The sequence below is a fragment of the Zalophus californianus genome, chromosome 1, assembly GCF_009762305.2.
Source record: "Zalophus californianus isolate mZalCal1 chromosome 1, mZalCal1.pri.v2, whole genome shotgun sequence".
NCBI lineage: Eukaryota > Metazoa > Chordata > Mammalia > Carnivora > Otariidae > Zalophus > Zalophus californianus.
The window spans coordinates 82,958,273-82,979,884 of record NC_045595.1 but is presented as its reverse complement, the minus strand read 5'-3'; the positions used below and the strand labels follow the sequence as shown (position 1 = coordinate 82,979,884).

Sequence of the window (21,612 nt, the reverse complement as noted above, 5' to 3'; positions counted from 1 at the left end):
TGAAATATTTTTTAAAGATTTATTTATTTTAGAGAGAGAGAGAGCAAGTGAGAGAATGCAAGCAGGGGGGAGGGGAAGACAGAGTCTTAAGCAGACTCCATGCTGAGCCCAGAGCCAGACGAGGGGCTTGACCATGAGACCCATGACTTCAAGACCACAACCTGAGCCAAAACCAAGAGTCTGGTGCCCAACCAACTGCACCACCCAGGAGCCCCATACGTTGATGAATTTTTAAAAGAACATACCCCTCTGCCACTTTCCATTCATCAATAGGAAAATTAAGTTCAATAATTGATCCAATCCAGCAGCTACAGATAGTATTAGAATTTTTTTATAGAATCTTATGGTTGAAAGAGATTACAGGGAAGTTTTTCTTTCTTATCTTCCCCTAATACATGGATTTCCCCCTTTTAAAAATGAGAACATCATACATCTTTCAAAAGGGCTCTGATTCTGCCTCCAATCACCTATTAATTCTCTTGATTCTTTCATGATGAATGCCAATTCTTAAGTCCCTTCTCTGAGCTTTAACACCCACTGTCTAACCTTGCCATTCAGTATTTGCTTTTATAAACTTCTCCATTACTTTCATGTGTACATTTCTTCCTTTCCCAAGACTCTTGTAAACTTTTTTTTTAAAGATTTTATTTATTTATTTGAGAGAGAGAATGAGAGAAAGAGAGAGAGAGCATGAGGGGGAAGAGGGTCAGAGGGAGAAGCAGGCTCCCCGCCGAGTGGGGAGCCCGACGTAGGACTTGATCCCGGGACTCCAGGATCATGACCTGAGCCGAAAGCAGTCGCTTAACCAACTGAGCCACCCAGGCGCCCTCTTGTAAACTTTGATTATATCTCAAAAAATTCTGTGAATTGCCTCAAAATTATTATTATTGTTATTGTTATTATTAATGTTGTTGTTAAAGTACTCAGACTTTACTGAAGTGTAACAGAGAATGTTCTGTATCTCAAGTAAGTCAATGTTCAGTACTAGAAAATAAGCATATATGAACTTGGGGAGGTTTGGGGATTTTTTCAGTCTTTTTTTAAATTTTATTTCATTTTATTATGTTACATTAATCACCATACATTACATCATTAGTTTTTGATGTAGTGTTCTATGATTCATTGTTTGTGTATAACAGCCAGTGCTCCATTCGGTATGTGCCCTCTTTAATACCCATCACCCGGCTAACCCATCCCCCACCTCTCTCCCCTCTAGAACCTTCAGTTTGTTTCTGAGAGTCCATAGTCTCTCATGGTCAGTCTTTTTTTAGAGAATGATAAGACACCTCGATAAATGAGAACAACACTTCCCATTTACTTGTGCCCAGTTAGAAATAAACACATTATCATAAATCAATACTAAATTAGTCAAATTTCCTTTTTATGCTTATATGACTATATGATAGGATAGAATTTGAAATAATCAATTTTTATAAATAACGGGTAAAAGAATTGTTCTGAAACAAATATTTAAGCAACCTCCTTTGATATTGTATTTTCATAATGTGGTAGAATCATAAAATCTGAAATTTGAGAGATATCTCAGAGGCCACCTATTTTTGCTTATCTCCCAGTATGGGATTTTTATTTCTGAGGTGATTAGTAAGAAGTTATGTTGCCTGAACATTTTCTGTAGTACGGAGCTCACTATTGCCCCCAGAAAAAGCTACACCAGGAGTTCACAAACCTAGTTGTGCTTTCAGATTCTCTAGAAATTTTTACGATTATATATATTTTTATAAATTAATATATAAAATATATTTAATATTAATAAATATTTTTAAAATGACTATTCCTTTGGCCAAGCATAGACTAAATGAATCTCAGAACCTCTAGAGTTGACACTGGGTATCTGTACTTTTAAAAATTCTCCAGGGGCACCTGGTGGCTCAGTCGCTTAAGCCTCTGCTTTCAGCTCAGGTCGTGATCTCAGGGTCCTGGGATCGAGCCCTATATCATTGGGCTCCCTGCCCAGCAGGGAGTCTGCTTCTCCCTCTCTCTGCTTATGTTCTCTCTCTGGGTGTCTCTCAAATAAATAAATAAAATCTTAAAAAATAAAAATAAAAATAAAAATTCTCCAAATGTAGGGTGCCTGGGTGGCTTAGTTGATTAAGCTTCTGACTCTTGATTTCGGCTCAGGTCATGATCTTTGGGTCCTTGGAGCCCCGTGCTGGGCTCATGCTCAGCAGGGAGTCTGCTTGAGAATTCTCTCTCTCCCTCACGCTTCTCCCCCGACTCATGCTCTCTCTCTCTCCCCATCCCTCCCTCTCTCTTTCTAAAATAAATAAATAAATCTTAAAAAAAATCCCCAAATCCTTCTGATGACAGTCAACCTCATTCTTCAATTAATTTAGCTATTAGAAACCTATTCTCTATATTTAGCTCATGTAACTCTCTGTAAAGCCTTTTATTAATATTTTCTACTTCTGTACCTCTTGAGTTGCATAGAAAAAGCTGCATAAATGGTTGTTTTTAATGAAAATATTTTAAATTTTGAAGGTAGCTAATATCTCTCTTCCTCCCCACTCTGTGGTCTATTTTCCTCTTCTCTAAATGCTCTCTCTTCCTTGAAACTTTACTCATATGACATGAAATACAGACCCTTAATCGTCACAATTAACTTCCTTTGCCACTGCCCCCTTCTCTTGTCCCAATTTCTTAAAGACAACCACAAATGATCCCAGTGTCCTACAGATGACATTTCCAGAACAAACATTATTGTTTATCTTGTTTCAGTTTATGAAAGCACCTGAGGGTCTTGTATTTGTTCTCTCTGCTCAGAAAGCTCTTCCCCAATATCTGCATGGACAGCTCTCTTCCCTCTTTCAAGCCTATGTTCAAATGTCAACTTCTCAGTGAGGTCTTCCTTGCCAATCTTTTAAAAATAGAAGTCCCCTCTCCCCAAATTTACTTCCAAATTTGTTTTCCCTCATAGCCTATCAAACCTCTCTTATGGTACATAGTTAATTTATCTACTTTTTCATTGTCTTTATCCCCCCATTAGAACGTCAGTTCTATGAGGACAAGAATCTTTATCTGCCTTTTTCTTCGCTATGATTGGCATACAGTAGACACACATTTATGGTGATGAATGTATAAAAAATGCTGAATTATGCATTATATCTATTTTAACCATCAGGCATTAGAACATTGAATAGAAGAGAAAAATGAAATTCCAGTTTTGAGTTTGAAGAGACACTAGAAATCCCATCATGTGAGATGCTTCTATCACAGATGAGTAAATTGAGGCCCAGAGATAATCACATATGCAGCAAGAGGTATAGAAAGGCCTAAAAACAAGACCTGAATCCCAGTTCAGTGGGTTTTCTTTTTATTGGGTTAGCTTTCACAGAAGGCCATCCTTGGTGTGCACTGAAAAGATTTCCTTCTGAAATATTAGATACCCTCATTAAGACTTGAGTCTTTGGTTCCTTAAATTATATTTGGTTATAACCAAATTAAATTTGGTTACTTAAATTATATACTTAAATGCAATATTTGATTTAATCATGGACAGATAACTTTAAGATATGATAATTTTAGAAGGGGCTTTTCAAAAAAAGCCTAATAAAATATATTTTATGTTTATTCAATGGGAGATATACATTTCCCATATATGTTTCCCACTGATGACTATTCCACATGTTAGCATTTTCAAATCCAGAAAAAGAAAGAAAGAAAAGAAAAGGAGTACATTTTAAAGCAAATAAAATGATAGGTGGGGAGAAGTCCACTGTCAATATGCTGATTTTTTAAAAATGTATTTTTAAATCAAATCTGGTAACTGGTAACAAAACACTGTTATTTACAGCCTTATACTGACTTCAGTTGATGATCTGAAAGCCCACTCTCTAAACTGAATCCCGTCAGCCTTGGAGATAAAAGAATTCTATTCAAATAGCATTTATTAAAGAGTTTGATAGGGAAATTTGTTTTGTTTAAAACTCCATTATCAAAAAAGCTTGAGTTGGGTAAGGTGTCTGCCAGTGATTAAAAGAAAATTCTTTCTAGACCTCTGAACAAGCTTTAGGTACCATGGTTCCATGATGCTTTATACTAGACCTTGCTGAACCAGACTTTCTCACTGGGGTGTTCATTGCTCAGTTGCTGTGAAAGTAAAAGAAGAGTCTTTGCATTCATTCAAATAGGAATCTACTCTTTTGGGGTTTTTTTGTTTGTTTGGTTGGTTGGTTTTTTGGACACTGATTTGCAGTAGTTAAAAATCAGTCATTGAAATTTATAACAACCAGAGATAAAGGAGAAACAATTAATGAAAATCAGTTTTATTTTTCAGATAAAATATTTTGTGGATTTTAAAGGAATTGCATGTATATAGATGTATTTTTTAAGTGAGGTTCTAGTGTACATACTGAATATTTTGTTTTTATTTTTTAGCCATGAGCCATTTTAATCATATAGATATTGATTAAATAACCGATGTCCAAATAACTATTATCCATATTAAGTAAATAATAACAGGTTTCTATGTTTCAGATGTTGTGCTTTAAAGAAACTTAAAATTTTATATCCTTTGAAGTTTTTCCTTCCTATTTCACGAAGTAATAGAACTCAAGAATTAGAGAAAAACATTTAAGAAAGAATTAGAAGTGAGAAAAAGATCACTGTAGAAATTGCCTAAATTGGAAACAACACAAGAGCAAATAAACAAATAATGCCAAAATAGATCATGAAAAAGAAGAAAAATTTAAAGCATTTAATCTATGAAGAGATTTAAAAAAAAAAGTTTGAAGAAAAGTGTCAAATATTAAAGATAAACAAAGAAGCTCTAACATACAAAAAATACAAGTCTCAGAAGAAGAAAGCCAAATTCAGGGAACCAAACAAACACTAAGAATGATAATCCGATAAAATCCCCTAAAATTACCAAAAAAAAAAAAAAGTTTTTTTGAAGCTGCACCTTGTAATTTTATATTCTAGTGAAATTACTGGACTTTAAGAAAAAATATTCATTAGATATCTAGATAAAAAAGATCTTATAAGGGACGTGCAAGGGAAAAATCTAGACTGTTGTTAAACTTTTAGACAGCAACATTTTATGCAAGAGAATGGAGTAACATACAAAATATACAAAATGTAAAGAAAATGTAAACTAAGGATTTTATATCCAGCAGAAATGACCATCATGTACCAAACTGTTAACATGAAAAAACTCAAGGAATATTGTTCCCATATACATTTCCTGAAGGATGTTCTCGAGAACAAGATTCAGAAAACCAAGATAATTTGAAAGACGTTGTCATAGGACAAGTTCATCAGCATTAAATATGTACTTAGCTATAGTATCAAGTCTAAATGAAAGTTAAAGAAGAGAAGGTATTAAGTTGTCAAAGGCCATATGCTCTGACAATGTAAATATGGATGAACCATTGAAAGGGGAGTGGGGAGAGAATTAGAATAAAATATGCCTCCCCCCAAATTTTTAAACTGTTTTCAGTAATCATAATTTGTAATGGTAGTACTGGTATTGATATACTGCAACTGTTGTATGTATAATGGGGGATAAAGCAAATGAGTCATTATGGGATATCATAATTCTATCATCTTCTATACCTCAATAACCAGAATTCACAGTGTAAAGGAGATACAAATGTAATATATAAAATGTTAAAACCCTGTAATCCTGAAATAGAATTAGTAATACTAATATGAACCTATGTAGTATCATGTACATGCATACATTTCCAAGCTCTTTCAACAGAAAAGGAGTATAAACAATGACCAGCCCAATAACAGTGAGTATCTCTATGTATCAGTTATGGTCTCAGATATAATTTCCCAATAAAAGAAACCAGAGTCTCTTTAAATAGCTGTTTCCACTTCTGAGGACATGAAATACAAATAAGTCTAGGATACCTTAGTGTACAAGACAACAAGAAAACCATCAAACACTACTAGGATGATGTCAAAAGAGCTCAGGAGCCAATATAAAGAGTCTCCCACTCACCAAAGACGGGATAATTTTGGTAAGGATAACAAATACAGTGGGTTGGGACGCCTGCATGGCTCAGTCGGTTAAGTGTCTGCCTTCAGCTCAGGTCATGATCCCAGGGTCCTGGGATTGAGTCCTGCATCAGGCTCCTTCTCAGTGGGGAGTCTGCTTCTCCCTCTGCCTGCCACTCCCCCTGCTTGTATTCTCTCTCTCTCTCTCTCTCTCTATGGCAAATAAATAATTTTTTTAAAAAAATACAATGGGTTAAAACACATAAAATAGATAACAAATGCTCCAAAATGACAGCACAATAAACTTATGAATTTCCCTCTTCCTACAGACACACTGAATGTACATCTATACACAGAATAATTCCCTCTGAGAGAAACATAAAAACAAGAAATAATTTTAAAAAAGTTGAATGACTCTGACATATCAGGTGAATGAGAAAATTCCCACATGGAGACAGATAGGGAAGGCTGGGACATATAAACCATAAACACCACCCCAGATACAGTTCCATGCAATCAAGAGGGAACCCCTAACTCCCAGCATTGGAGAGTTTGGACTTAGTGCCGCCAACGAGGGCCCTCAAAACACTTAGCTCTGAAAGCCAAAGGGGCTTATGTTCACAAGTCCTACAGGATTATAGCAAACAAAAGTAATTTTTAAATGTGTGTAAGAACATATCAGATAAAGGGCTAAAATCCAAAATCTATAAATAATTTATCAAACTCAACACACAAAGAACAAATCATACAATTAAGAAATGAGAGAAGACATGAACAGACACTTTGCCAAAGACGACACAAATGGCCAATAGACACATGAAAAAATGCTCCACATCACTCAGCATCAGGGAAATACAAATCAAAACCACAATGAGATACTACCTCACACCAGTCCGAATGGTTAAAATTAACAAGTCAGAAAACAACAGATGTTGACGAGGATGCAGAGAAAAGGGAACCCTCTTACACTGCCGGTGGGAATGCAAACTGGTATAGCCACTCTGGAAAACAGTATGAAGTTTCCTCAGAAAGTTAAAAATAGAGCTACCCAACAACCCAGCAGTTGCACCACTAGGTATTTACCCCAAAGATACAAATGTAGTGATCTGAAGGGGCACCTGCACCCCAATGTTTATAGCAACAATGTCCACAACAGCCAAACTATGGAAAGAGCCCACATGTCCATCGACAGATGAATGGATAAGGAAGAAGTGGTATATATATATATATACAATGGAATACTACTCAGCCATCAAAAAAATGAAATCTTGCCATTTGCAACACCATGGATGGAACTAGAGGGTATTATGCTAAGTGAAATAAGTCAATCAGAAAAAGACAATTATCATATGATCTCACTCATATGTGGAATTTAAGAAACAAAACAGGATCATAGGGGAAGGGAGGGAAAAATAAGACAGAATCAGAGAGAGAGACAAACCATAAGAGACTCTTAATCATAGGAAACACACTGAGGGTTGCTGAAAGGGAGCAGAGTGGGGGGATGGACATTAAGGAGGGCACATGATATAATGAGCACTGGGTATTATATCAAACTGATGAATCACTGAACTCTGAAATTAATAATACACTAAATGTCGATTAATTGACAAAAAAATGGGTGTAAGAACATCTCTAAGGTTGTATATCCAGGTTCAGCAGAGAGGGAGCATGCAAAAATGCCCATCTCCTAGATTCTCCCTGAAAGAGATATGACTGCATACTTTCCCAGCTGCTACCTGAGGGTCCAGGTTCTAATCCACCTGCACCTAGGTGCTCTCTATGATCCTCCACTTTGGGACTCTGACAGATCTTGGGACACCCTCAACTTCTGGGAGCCACCAAGAACAAAGACAACAGCTTCAACAATCACGAAGACCTTAAACCCTCAAGATTCCACCAAAATCTGTTAGAACTAATAAATGAAATCAGTAAAGTTGCAGGATACAAAGTCAATATACAAAAGTCAGTTGTATTTCTATACACTGATAATGAACTATCAGAAAGAGAAATTAAGAAAAACAATCCCATTTACAGTAGCATCAAAAAGAAGAAAATAGTTAGGAATAATTTAAAATTTAACCAAGGAGGTACAAGACTTGTACACCAATAATGACAAAATATTGTTGAACGAAATTGAAGATCTAAAGAAATCAAAAACTCCAACTACAGACTTGCCAAAGGAATTGAGGAAAGCTGTTTAGACTAAATTCTCAGCTCTTACTGAAAGACCAGTACATGAGGAGTTAACCAAAGGGACTAGATCCATAATAGGAACTCATGATCTGACCCCTTGGAGTACAAGCTAGCAGCATTGGCATCAACTGGGAGCTTGTTAGAAATGCAGAACCCCACACCACACATAGTGAATCTGAATATACATGGTGTCAAGATCCCCAGGTGATTCCTCTATGCTTTGTCTTGATAAGCCCTGTCTATACAGTTGGTATTCTGAGATGTGACAGACTTTTGTTTGGTGTTCACTAATAGCAGTGAGGATCACTTAGTCAAACAGCAATTTGGATAGTAATCAAACTTTGTCACAGGAAGTAGGAAAATAGATGAGGAAAGCAATCAAAGGGTTGATAAATAATGGATTACAATAATACAGCTAAAGTAATAAAGTTGTGTCCAAAGGCCTGAGTTTGCAAAAATTCAATGAAACCAATGGAGTAATCACTTTCAAGACTTGTAATTCTTCTCTTATTATAATTTAAGAGGCATCAGATGCACCTGCAAAAGTAAAGCCCTTGGTACTATTCCTGTGTGACCTCAAATAAGCCATTTCACCTCCCAACATTCTAGTCTCTCCAGCTGTAGAACAAGATTTACAACTTTCGTTAGTAATGGGATTGAGATTCTCATTTGGATGAAATTTATGCAAGTGCTGGGTATGATTATTATTTTAGCTGACAGATAAAAAGATTGTCATTTGTTTTTGAATGTGTTGTGAAGCAAAAGACACAAGGATAAAATTATGCCGATCGTCCTTTTTGTTTTGCCTGCTTATGGACTTTGATTGAACTTGTCTGAATCCCATGATAAATACACAACATAACAAAAGATTAAATGAAAGATCATTTAATTACCTGAATCAGAGCTCGTAAAAATGTATATGTGTTCATGGCAGGGCGGAGAGGATTGGTGTAATTAGTACCCGGAATTTAGGAAAATTGTGTCTAGCAGGAAAATGTGTACATGTTTGGCAAAAATTGAGTGACGGGTCAAGAACTCTTCAAGCTAAGAAGATTATATCAACAGATGCATTCCCCATCTGCTCACTGAATGCACAAAAGTGGAAATGGCATTTTTTTCTATCAGTTGAAGTTCCAGTTATACTCGGAGGCCATGAATCATACCATGCCAATAGCCAAGATTGAAAAATGTAAAACATGAATAATAGAAGGCAAAAGTTAGCTACTTTCAATGTGAAATAAAAGGTATTGTCAAAGACACGTTCTGGTCTTCCTTATGAAACACACTCCTGTTCCCAAAAGGCACAATCCAAAGACACACCAGAACAGCAAATCTGTGTTTACACCGAAAGACACACAATCTAACTGTAAAAACTGGCAGTGCACAGTCTTATTGGGACAATAGGGCACCAGCACCACAGATGGATTTTTTCAACTATATAATTACACAGTGGTTTTTAAATCTCCCATTTTGAAGTGATGGGAGTGTCCATGAGACACTGAGATCATATAAAACGTTCTTACCTGCTAGAGGTTTAGTGATACTTCTGTGTCTTGCAGTGCTATTTATGGGAGATTGGTAAAAATTATTTAAGTTGAAATGAAAATACCAGAAACTCATATTAAGAAATTAACCATGCAGCTTATTATTCATTAAATTACTCATGTATCAACAAAGATTTATAAATGGCAGGATTTATGCTGGGACTAGAGCTATTATAAAGAACAATAAAGACAGTCATACCTGCCCCCATCAAACCCCACATTGGTCCTTATTCAACTGTTATCAACACCAAGCTGCATATTGTTGTATTTTGACTCACGCATCCTTTACAGAGATTTCTCAATCCATCCGACTGCAATTACTCAAAACTTAGAACGGAAATACGGGATCTTAATCAACATTTTTCAAAGGCTCTGCTTATTGCTGTTACTACTTGTTACTGCAAAGATCTACGCAAGGTGATGCTAAAACTTGGAGGCTCTGTTTCTCCCAAATTAATTATGTAAAGTGTTAACAGCATGGTTTGTCTCTCCATGCTGAGGCTGAAGAGGAGTTATATAGATAACTGGCTTTTATTTTTGGGGGGGCTAAATGTTTCCTGGGTCAGTATTCCCTACCATGAAGAAGTTTTCAACTAAGCTGTGTTGCATTATCAAATGCAGATACTGGGATCCTGACAAAGTATCAGTAGTATGGGGACCAAATTTTAACATCCATTATATTATTTAATCCTCACAACAAAGCATCTGTGGACATATGATTGAGAGGAGGGCGAGAAGTAACATCACATCAGTGGAGCAAATTAAACATAAGAGAAGAAAACCAGGATACTCTGGAAATGTAGGCAAGAATGCTTAATTCTAAGCCAACAGAAGTTCTGAGCAAACCTACAGATAGCCAAAATAGAAGAATTGTGGCAATTAGTGAGTTCCTTTTTAGAGGTATGGAAAGACCACTGTGTGGATTATCATGGATAACTGACCAGTCTATTGTTGCATGGGTGTTTCTATTTATGACAGAAGGTGCTGCTCAACAAGACCAAATGCACTGCCCCAAACCTGCTAAACACCTAAGGATTTGTGTGGTAAAATACATGTTACTGGGAGAACAGCGGAGGGAAGAATCTTTAGATGCTCCAAAGTTTTGGATAGAAAACTGAACCACTTGGAAGGACAGATGGTGTTTTCAACACTTCTTTCTAGCAGTTGGGACTTTGGAAGGGATAGAGAAATCTTGGATGTGAAGAAATGGCTCTGCAGATGGTGATGGTGAACTGGTTTGGCCAACAGTTTTAAATCCCAGACTGATGGGTTCTTATTCACAGAAAAATTGGGAGAAGGAAGAGGAAGGAGAGGAAAAAAATGGATAAAGGAAATATAACTTAATACACAAGGAAGAGAAAATGTGTATTAAGTTATGGTTTATTTATCTATTTTATCTTTATAAGTAGAAATAATCAGAAGGCCACATCTAAAATAGCCAGTGAGGATAGCAACCAGGGATGCAAAAAGGTTTACCAAATTTCAACTGATAAAACAACTCTGAATAATTTAGTTAAGTTTGTTACTTGGCACTCAGAATATAGTCATGAGATATGGGAGTCAGTAAATAGATATCACTAAAAAATGTGATGGGGGGAGCATCTGGGTGGCTCGGTTGGTTAAGCGTCTGACTCTTGATCTCGGCTCAGGTCTTGATCTCAGGGTCAAAAAAAAAAAGAAAAGAAAAGAAAAAAATGAGATGGGGCTTGTGAAGGGCTTAGTAATACCCACTCAAAAAGAGGTTGTGTCTTCTAATATGAGTAGCAGAAGACATTTAAAGAATATAATCAGGTGTTGAGGTAAGTGGGAAAACTTTGGTTCATTTGATCTGAATGATTTTTTTGTTTGTTTTTACTGACCTATTTCTGTAGTACCCTGATTTTAAGTTGTATTTTGGAGGCATATCTCCTTAAATGGGTGGAGTTTTGTTCACAAAGTAGCCCCAACAACTTTTTTTAGCAAATGCACATCTTCTTAGCATGCTATAAAAAAGGCATTAAGCCTCACCACCCTTGGAAAGTAGAGACTGCATTCTTTGCTTTCCACATTTGATTAAAAATAAGGTCTTCCCTGTTTTAGAATGAATTCTGTTAGCAAGCCCAGCAGAAAGCAGTAAGCAAAAGCGTAGAACTTTCTGTGGCAGTATGTTGTCACCTTCGGTGTCACCAGAATATCCACCTCCAGTAGATGCCATCTTTCCTTGTGACAGTCGCCTTTGACCTTGTGAAGGGAGAGAGCCCTTACCCAACAGGGATTAATTCTCTCATGTATCTTTAATAAGGTGCAAGGGTGTGTCCTCATACAGTGACAGAATTCTTCCCTGATATATATTGATCATTACCCTTCAGAGCTAAAGAAAGCTCTATTTCCTTGGATTCCTTGCAGCTTTTAGTTCATGCCGATATAGTGATTTTGTTTTCTGGAGATGTTAATGCTTGTTTACATTCCGGCAGCCAGTCAAGACTCTGGATTCCCATTCAAAGTTCATGAACTCCAAGTTGGACAAATGCACGGTAAAAGTTTGATGTCAAGGATGTGGCCATAAAATGGTGTTTCACCTGTGGAAAAATACCTGTTTATTTTGAAGTCTAGAAACAATAGTTCATCAGAAATATGTATGTTGACATATTGTCTGGCTCCAAATTCCTCTTGCTGCACACTGTTTTTGTTGTTTTATTTGTGTAATTTGATATGAGGAGATTTTGCTGTGCTTAATTGGTTTCTGACTTAGAGATGATGGTATTTACTTGCTTGATGTTGAATTAATATTTCAGATAGATTCTACACGTGAAGCTACCTTTTTGTGTCATTTGGGCCCTTCACAAATTCTGACCACATTAGCAAAGATCTCTCAACTCTTAAGCAATATCTCCTTTCCCATGTGATAATATACTATAACAGAAAGAGCACCAAACTTAGAAGGCCTGAATTCCAGGCCAAAGACTGTCCTTCATGAAATAAGCGATCTTAAAAATGTCATTTAACCTGGGGCCTTAGTGTCCCCATTTTACAGGTGGGGAAATAATAATGTATCCCTGCCTATCTTAGCACTGTTTATAGATCCAATAGAGAAAAAGGTACCTGAAAGCATATTGTATTATAAATTTACTCAAAGATTTATTGAATAACATAATTGTTGATGTGCCTAAAATGCAAATGGTTCCTTAAAGACTGTTTTTCTTCAATACTAATAAAAGGCCTATTGAAAGCATTTTACCGGGAGTTAATGTACCCCTGGTCAATTTGATACAGGAATGAAGCTTAGACAGTCCACAGAAATGGGTGGTCAATATATCCCTTCAGATACCTCATTTAGTGTCAGCCTTCTCTTCTGAAATCTTGATAGAAGAGCTTATCAATTCAAGATGGAGCCCATGGGTGTATGTCTGCAGTGCCAAGATCCAGATCTTGATTTAAATGTGAGCCATGCACTTTAAAATTGAGGCTTGGCAGGGACGCCTGGGTGGGTCAGTTGGTTAAGTATCTGCCTTCAGCTCAGGTCATGATCCCAGGGTCCTGGGATCGAGTCCTGCCATCGGCATCCTTGCTCAGCAGGGAGCCTGCTTCTCCCTCTGCCTATTCCCCCTGCTTGTACTCTCTGTGACAAATAAATAAATAAAATCTAAAAAAAAAAAAAAATTGAGGCTTTGGCAGGTCATGAAATTAGAAAACCTGCAGTGAAAATTTCAAAACACATAGCATCTTTCTCAGATTCACTGTTTTGCTTCTTAAACGTGAGGCTCGGAGGTATATTTTTATCGCCAGAAGTTTCAGATCTGCTGAAAAGCCCGGACAAGTGTTCAATTGAGTAACTCGAGTTCCATGCTAGCAGCAAGGCAGAAATACTTTTGGCCTGGCAATTTCAAGACAGGTGTTACCAGTTGGTTGCCTGACCCATGGAAAAACCTCCTTCTGGCCTTTTTTAAATGCCTGATTCAAGCGGCACTACCTCCTGATGGGCCTGCCAGGGAGAATTAGTTTCAGAACGCACTCGCCGGAAGTGGAATGAATTAAGCTGCTGGAGGAATTAGGAATGTATACGTCAAGGTTGAAAAAAGTTTGTCCAAAACAGCAATCTTGGATCTGGCATCACTGAAGTGGAACTGCCTGTTGTTTTAGTTTTTTTGAGGATAGTCAACAGGTTCAGCTGCTTATGTTGGAGTTTTTCAATTCATGATAGTAAACTCAAGTCATAGAAGGTCCTTTATAAAATACAGTCTTGCAGCAGCTGAAGGCAAAGTATTACAACATTGTGTTAGTGTTACAAATCTCACCAAAGTTTAGAAAATACATATTTGTATCCTGCTTTCCGAAATACAGGGTTTCCCCACTTTGAAGAATGTAAACACTCCAGAAAAGCTAGATTCAATCTTCTGGTGGTCTTCCATGGTTAAAAAAAGTGATACGGTTGGTAAGAAAACAATTCCTCTGGCAAATTTTATTATTGGTTTTATGTAAAACGAACAATGAAGACTCTTCAGGGGTTCTTAGGTGTTTGAGAGTTGTGTCTACTTGGAAAATCTCACAAAAGCTAAATGACTTACATAGAAAAGTGAATAAAGCACATATCACACAATCTGGGTTATAACCCCACAAGGTTCCAGGTTCACTGATCAACTGCAACATCCCCAGGCTCTCTACCATGCTGATCTGCACCTACCTGCCTAGCAGGTTTCTCTTATTTTGCTATTTTCCCTCCTTCTGCAAACTCCCTTCCTCACAAACCTGGTGTGGGTTCTTGCTTACCACCTTCATCACCGCTGAAGGCCAGTTTGCCCCTGAGCCTACGATAAGCATGGATCTCGGCCAGAAATGACAAAAGTGAGAGCTATCATTTACTATCTACTCTGGACAGATGGTGTGCTGAGTGCTTTACATACAACACCCACCACTCCATACTGGCTTTTGAGGTGTCCAGGAAGATTTGTGTGCACCACTGTGTAATCCACTAACTCAGGGGAAGTAAATGATACTGCCTGTATTTAAGAGATACAAGAGATAATTGACCCCCGTCTCTTAATTTTGTTCAAGAACGTCAGAGTTACTGATTAAGAATGCCAGACTATGAATGTATCTCTAGGTTCCCTCAGAATAAGGATGGCCTTATATCAGGTGCCAACTTCTCCATTCACCCCTTGGATTTGGCTGGAGTTGGACGCGGAGCAGCCTTTCAGACCTTCTTGCTGAGAAATCTCGTTTCCCTGCCTCACTGCTCTGAAATCAGTGCCATGCACCTCTGACTATTGTCTTCTGCTTTGCTTTATCCACACAGGTAACGACATTGACTCAGGAGGTCTCTCAGTTAGGTAAAGACATGAGGAATGTGATGCGACTTCTAGAAAATGTTCTGTCGCCCCAGCAGTCGTCACGGTTCTGCTCTCTGCACACCACATCTGTGTGTCCCTCCAGGGACAGCTTACAGACCAGGATGACCTGGAGTACGCACCAACCTTGCCTACACTTGCAAGCAGGTGGAGCTGCTTATACTCAAGCACAACTCTGTCATGGTAATGTCACCTCAGACATTTGGAGTGTTGATCCCTCCTCTGTGGGGAGCAGCCCCCAGCGAACTGGAGCTCACGAGCAAAATCCAGCAGACAGTGAACTTTATCATTCTCCAAACCTTGATTATTCACCTGCCCACTATCAGGTTGTCCAAGAAGGTCATCTGCAATTTTTAAGGTGCATCTCTCCACATTCAGATTCTACACTGACACCTCTGCAGTCCATTTCAGCGACTCTCTCGTCCTCTGTCTGCTCCTCCTCGGAAACGTCTTTGCACCTGGTTCTCCCAAGCAGATCAGAGGAGGGCAGCCTCAGCCAAGGAGCCACGAGTTCCTTCAGTTTGGAAAACTTGCCAGGATCTTGGGACAGGGAAGGAGCGGCATCGATGTCTATGGAACCTTTGGAGAACTTTCCACTGGAAATCGTCACAAGCACAGAAGAAATGAAAGATAATAAAGCCATAAACTTATGATATTCACGCACGTGCAGCGGCTGCCAGTTTCAAACCCACCACTGCATGACAGCTTCAGTTTGCCTTTTTTGCCTCGGGCAGGTGTGAAGACGGGGCAGAGCTGGGAGTCCTGCAGGCGAGTGCGTGAGGAGCCAGCCAAAGGCAGAACCAAGTCCATACTGTAGCAAACACTTGCTAGATCCTAAGAAACACAGCAGAAACAGTTTCCTATACAGGTATTCACTTACTGGTCTGTTTGACAGACTTTTTAAAAGTCCAAAGACCCTGAGGGTCTGAGCAGCTAGAAGTCCCAGACAAAGAATTTGTGGATTCATTTTGTCCTCGGTGACTTTTGTGAAGTGCAGCAAAGGTTTTTCCTGAGTGCCTGTTGGTCATTCCTGAACAATATCCACAGCATTGTTGGCCTCAGGAGTGCACAGCTCCTGCTGATCTATTTTTCTTTTTGTGAAGGCAAAGGGACAATTATCACTGCATGTCATCTCCTAGACAATCAGTCAAATAGAGCTGATGGCCAGTGGTTAGCTCTTGCACGTTATTTGCCATGTAAATGAACATGTCTTTATTTATCAAAAAAAAAGAGAGGCTATTTTTATATCCTTGGTATGAAATATGTATTTAAACTATTTAAAATATTTATAAAGAAATGAATGTTTTCTTTTCATTTTGGTAAAAAAGAAAAAGCTTGCCGTTTTAACAAGAAATGCACTACTGTTATGTCTAGTAGATCAAAAGTTATTTATTATTAAGAGGATGTAGTTTCAAAATGAATCCCCCTTTTATCTGCATGCGGTTTGCAACAAATGTATCCTCAAGCTTCTGGATTACAAAAGAACAGTGAAGTCATATTTTACTAATGAAATAAGAATATGGACGGAGTATCAAGTATGTGGGCTCTGGCATGGTGGTAGGGAGGGCTTCACCCAGTTAGGCTCTCCTGATTCACACCAACGACCTGAATAAGGCTGCCCCTACTAGCAGTGTAACGTCTACCATAAATGTCTCTCCTCCAGGCACCACACTTTGTTGTTCAGGAACCCAAAACTGGTCTGTGGGATATGAGAGCACAACTACTTTAAGCCATTTTGACCTCAAAATGAGGGAGAGAACCTTGGCTCTATCCTTCCCCTGTGCTATTCCTGCAGAAGAGGTTGTAGACCAGTGCAAATTCCAAAATGGAGCCAAGACTCCTGAGCAATGACTTGTGAGATTGAGGCCAGCTTACACTGGATCAGCATTTTCATTTTTTTCTGTAAATCTCTCAACAATGCTGTAAGTTATGCAGCGCAGGTGTTTTCATTCTCATTTTGCAAAGAGATAAAAAGTCCCAGAGATTACACAGCTTGGATGCTGGAGATGGTCTAGAACCTATAATGTTCCCTGCGTCTCAGCCAACATGCAAATTCAGATGCTGGCTTGGAAATGATTTAAACACCTTCACTCAACTTTTATTTGACGTTTAAGAACACTTAGGGCCCAATCATTCCAGACATTCTTAGAAAACATCACATTTACATTCTGGTGTCCCCCTGTTCTTAGTTTGCATCAGAAAGAATAAACTGAGAATTGTATCATTAAAAACATCTAAACAAACCAAAACCTCTGATGTGTGAATCTTGTACCCTAAAATTGGCTAAAGCAGTAGGAAGAAATCTGTGAGAAAAAAGGAAACAGTACATGTTTATCAGGCAAGTTACTCAAGACAATTCATTCTCCTTCTCCACCTCCAAAATTCAATCTCTCCTTACCTAAGTGAATGGGAAAACTGAGGCAAAGGCAACTTTCTAGATTTAGTGTATTTATGTTTGTATTCATTCTTCCTTTTGCTCATCCTGACCTATATAATCATTTTTAGTACCCTTCAAAGAGAACTAATTGGTGTTAGTGCGTGAATATTCTGGCAAACTAGCACTACTATTACTGATGTTAACAATAATGACTGACATTCTGTTTTTTGAGTAGCGACTATGTACCAACAGATGTTTAGAAATTAACACATGTTATATTTCCTCATATAATTGCCAAACAATGCTAAAAGTGACTTACTATTATCCCCATTTTGTAAATGAATAACTGGGCCATGGACTTTGTTTTAACTTGCCAAGTCACATTGTTTTAAATGATAAATCCAATATCTCCATGGCCACTCTGAGTACCCTTCCCTTCATGTCCAGATCCATTCTTGTTGTCTTTTAAAACTTTACTAGTAATTACTTCCTTTTGAAATATGTGAATAGAATAAAATAAAATATTTTTTTAAGGAAGCATACACATGGGACAAATTAGTTAAACTGTGAGGATTTGAGGAAGCCCCAGTGAAATGCCTGGACACATGCCCATATTTTTCCAGCCAGTGCCCCTTCTCTGTATCTACTCCTAGCGGATGACTGTAGTTGGCATAAGAATCAGATGCCTGCCCTCAGAGATCTGCAGCTGGACAAAAATGAATGAGCACCCTCAACAAAGGAGGGCTTCCATTGATTTCTTAGAGGAAGGCACCTGCCACATCTGAATCAGTCCTAAACTGCTCCTTATTCACCTTTTCCCTCATCAACATTATTCTGATCAACAGAACTCCCCCATATCCTGGGCAGCTCAAAATGACATGTTTGCTTTGTTTGTTTATGTGTGTTATGATATTATTCCAGGAAATGAGAATTCCAAGTTTTTCTAGATATTTGATTTTCTAAACATTATTGCAATATAAGTAGCAGAAGCCCTTCTCTTCTTATCAGGGATGCATGTTTAGATCTCTACATTTTCCTTACCTACACACTCTGCTGAAGAAGCAAAACAGGGATCCAGAGGAAAGAAAAGCACTTATTTTCTCGGTCAAGTATATTTTCTTAAAAACAATGCTGGGGACTTCTGTGTAGCTCTAATTAAGAGAACCAGACAGACAGATTAACAGGACGTTATTTTAATTCAATGTAAGAAATTTCTGGTGATAAAAGCCACTTATAAATGGAGTTCATTGCCTGGAGAGGTGGTAAAATCACTAACAAAATGTCCTTTCAGAGTTGCATAACTATGCAACAGGAATACTGTTTTCCAGAAGGGCTCTGTTTTGGGTGTGAGGTTAGCAGCATTCATGTATCAGAATCACATGGGGTACTTGTTTAAACTTTAGATCTGGCTTCAACCAAGTGCCTTTGGGTGGGGCCTGGAAATCTCCCACTTAGTAAACTCCCTGGGTGACTTATATACACTAAATATTGGGAAATATTGGTCTGGAATCTATAGTAGTACAAGACTGAGTCCTAGCTAATGTATACATAGGTGGACTAGCATCTGCATTCTGTTAAAGATAGGCCTGAGTCTATGATCGTATAAGAGACTCCTGTTCAACCCTTATATCAGTAGTTTCAAACTTTCACTCAAATGACGTATTTCCAGGGGATCTTAATAAAATAGAGATTTTAGGGACCTGATCCCTAAGATATGGGCTGGGTCCCAAGTGATTCTGATATAGATGTTCCAGGAAGCAAACTCCAGAAACATTACCCTAAGCCATGTAATCATCTCTTAGATAATGAGGAGTCGGTTCTATGGGAGGCGAACCAACTAGAATCAAACCAATTGAAACTGACAATTATGTACAATACGATTTCCATAGCATTCCTAATACATCAATGATTTTTTTTCAGGAAATTAATTGATCGCTTTCTTCAAGAGCGCTTTGAACATTCATTCATTACTTCAACTAGTAATGGCTGAGTGCCTACTATGTGTCATGTACTGGTTCCTCTTGATTTGTTGTAGGTCTTTGTTCTCCTGTTTTATTTGGATTTTCTAGTAGGAAGAAAAAAAGTGAAAATGCCTTTTGAAGCTTTATAAACTGGTCAGTTCTTCCTGGATAAGGAGGAATCATATTTGGATGTGAAGCAAGCCAACCACTTGGTTATAAAATGACAGTTGCTATGGATGGTCCCTGTGTGAAATGGAACTGCTCATGTCAAGATTATGATTTTATCCAGAGCAGTGAACATAGCTTGCTCCAAATAGTTCTTGCTACGGCTGCTTCTTCTCGTGAAGTGTAACGTCGCCCTTATAAGACATCACTTTTACTATAGAATTCTGTAATGCTCCAAATGTAGTCTCCCCTTACACCACCATCACCACTGAAAACAGCCTCAGAACCTGTGCAGTTTCAATGAAAGACTGTTCCAAATGGCTTTTCCTTTGCCTACTTCTTTCAGTTTATCCAAAGGCACACACTCCAAATAAATACAATGTTGAGAAAGGGGGAGGAGTTTTGGAGGGACAAAAATGAGTGTTTGCTTCAAACCATTTTTCCTTATTCTGTGACCTCAGACAAGTTATTTTACACTTCTGAGCCCCCATTTCTTCATCTAAAAATCAAATATTAAAATATATCTAACTTGCAGAGTCTTTGTGAAGAGTCAATGAAGTAATTTATGTGAAAGCACACCGCCTGACATATAGTGAATGCCAAGCAAATGTCAGTTGGTCTCCCCTGGCTCTCCTACTTCCTCTGCTCCCTCTCATCTCCCTCCCCCTTCCCTTCCTCGGTCCTCTACCCCTCCTTCCCCCACCTCTTCCCCAGCTTCCTCTTTCCCTCTCCCTTCTCTCTCCTCCCTCCTTCTTCCCCTCCCCTGAGAGTCCCGGGCTAACTTCTGAAAAAAGAGCCCCCTTTGACATTTTCTGTACAGAGGCCACAATCTAGATTTTACACTGTGTCACCTGCAATCTATTCCTTACCTGTATTACCAATCAAGTCAACATTTATCTTTTTAAAAAGTTATGGGGGAAGCACCAGGGAAAAAATATGCCATCTTTGTTCCTAACCATCTTAGGCCCAACCTGTGTGGCTTCTGGATCTCTATCCAAATTTTAGTCCTCAAAACTTTATTTTAAACTCTTTATAATTACAGAAAGATCCAGCAAATTTATTCACTAACATGAACATGTTTTATAAACATGTATCTTTTTTTTTTTGCCCATAAAAATTTCTCTACAGAAATTTGCTGTTGCCTCAGAAATCAGACATATATATATGTCACGCCCACTACCTGGGACACAGAAGACCTGAGCACGGTCAGCCAAAAGCCTCAGAATGTTCCCTGTGGCAAGGGGCCTTGCCCTGTTGCCCATAGCTCCTCTAGCTGGAAACAGAGATGAGGAAATGTCTGCCACTTCACACGGATGCCTTCAAAGTTTCCCCTCGTTATCCCATAGAGAGAGTAGGTCCCACCAGAGGGAATAAGCTAAATGTCACTCCCTGCAGCTTGTGTCCTGAAAGAATCTGTTCCTTGGGGTTGTGAAATTCAACAGAGTCCCGAATAAAGAGCTCCCAAAAGACATGAGGACAGCCCAGTGAGGCAGAGACCAGCACATCTGCACCTGTTGTTCAAGGGAATTAAATAAAATATATATTCTAGAAAACACAGCTGGGTGGGCAAAATGCTTCCTATGGGCAAAACTATGCCTCCTCAGACTATTTCCTTCTGCCTTAGATTTTTCCCCTATGGAGATAAGAAGCTGGGAATGGCGTGGAATTTAATACTGAATTTAAGGCTCTGTTTTGGGTTGTTTTTTTTTTTTTTGTCTTTGTTTTTTCAGTTGGCTTGGTAAAAATAGAACATATATATGTGATATATTTGAGTACAACAGAGAATAAAATGGGAGGAATTGAACTTAAAAGTGTGTCCATGCTGTTTGTTTTTGTAAGAAACCAATACACTAACCTGAAGGGACCATTCTTATTTAAGAATTACCTCTGGGGTAAATAGTGAGTACTCTACCCCTTTGGTACTCTTGCTTTCAATGGTAAATTTTCTACCACTACTAAGGCTCCTGAACTCCAGCTGGCAGTTCATTCTTCACTATGGTTTATCTGTCCTGAGGGAGAATTATTTCTGAACTCAGCACGGAGGTCAGTGTTAACTGCTGCTGAGGAAGGGGCTCAAACTCAGG

General features: G+C 38.3%; 1 protein-coding gene across 1 annotated transcript in view; it reads left to right on the top strand.

The window, feature by feature from the left end:
- The window catches only part of KCNH8 (potassium voltage-gated channel subfamily H member 8), a 367,066-nt gene extending 351,388 nt beyond the window's left edge, over nt 1-15,678 (top strand). Inside the window, exon 16 of the mRNA XM_027585610.2 lies at nt 14,974-15,678. Within this exon, the coding sequence (XP_027441411.2) occupies nt 14,974-15,678 (705 nt within the window). The remainder of the gene's footprint in view (nt 1-14,973) is intronic.
- Nucleotides 15,679-21,612: the final 5,934 nt, after the last annotated feature.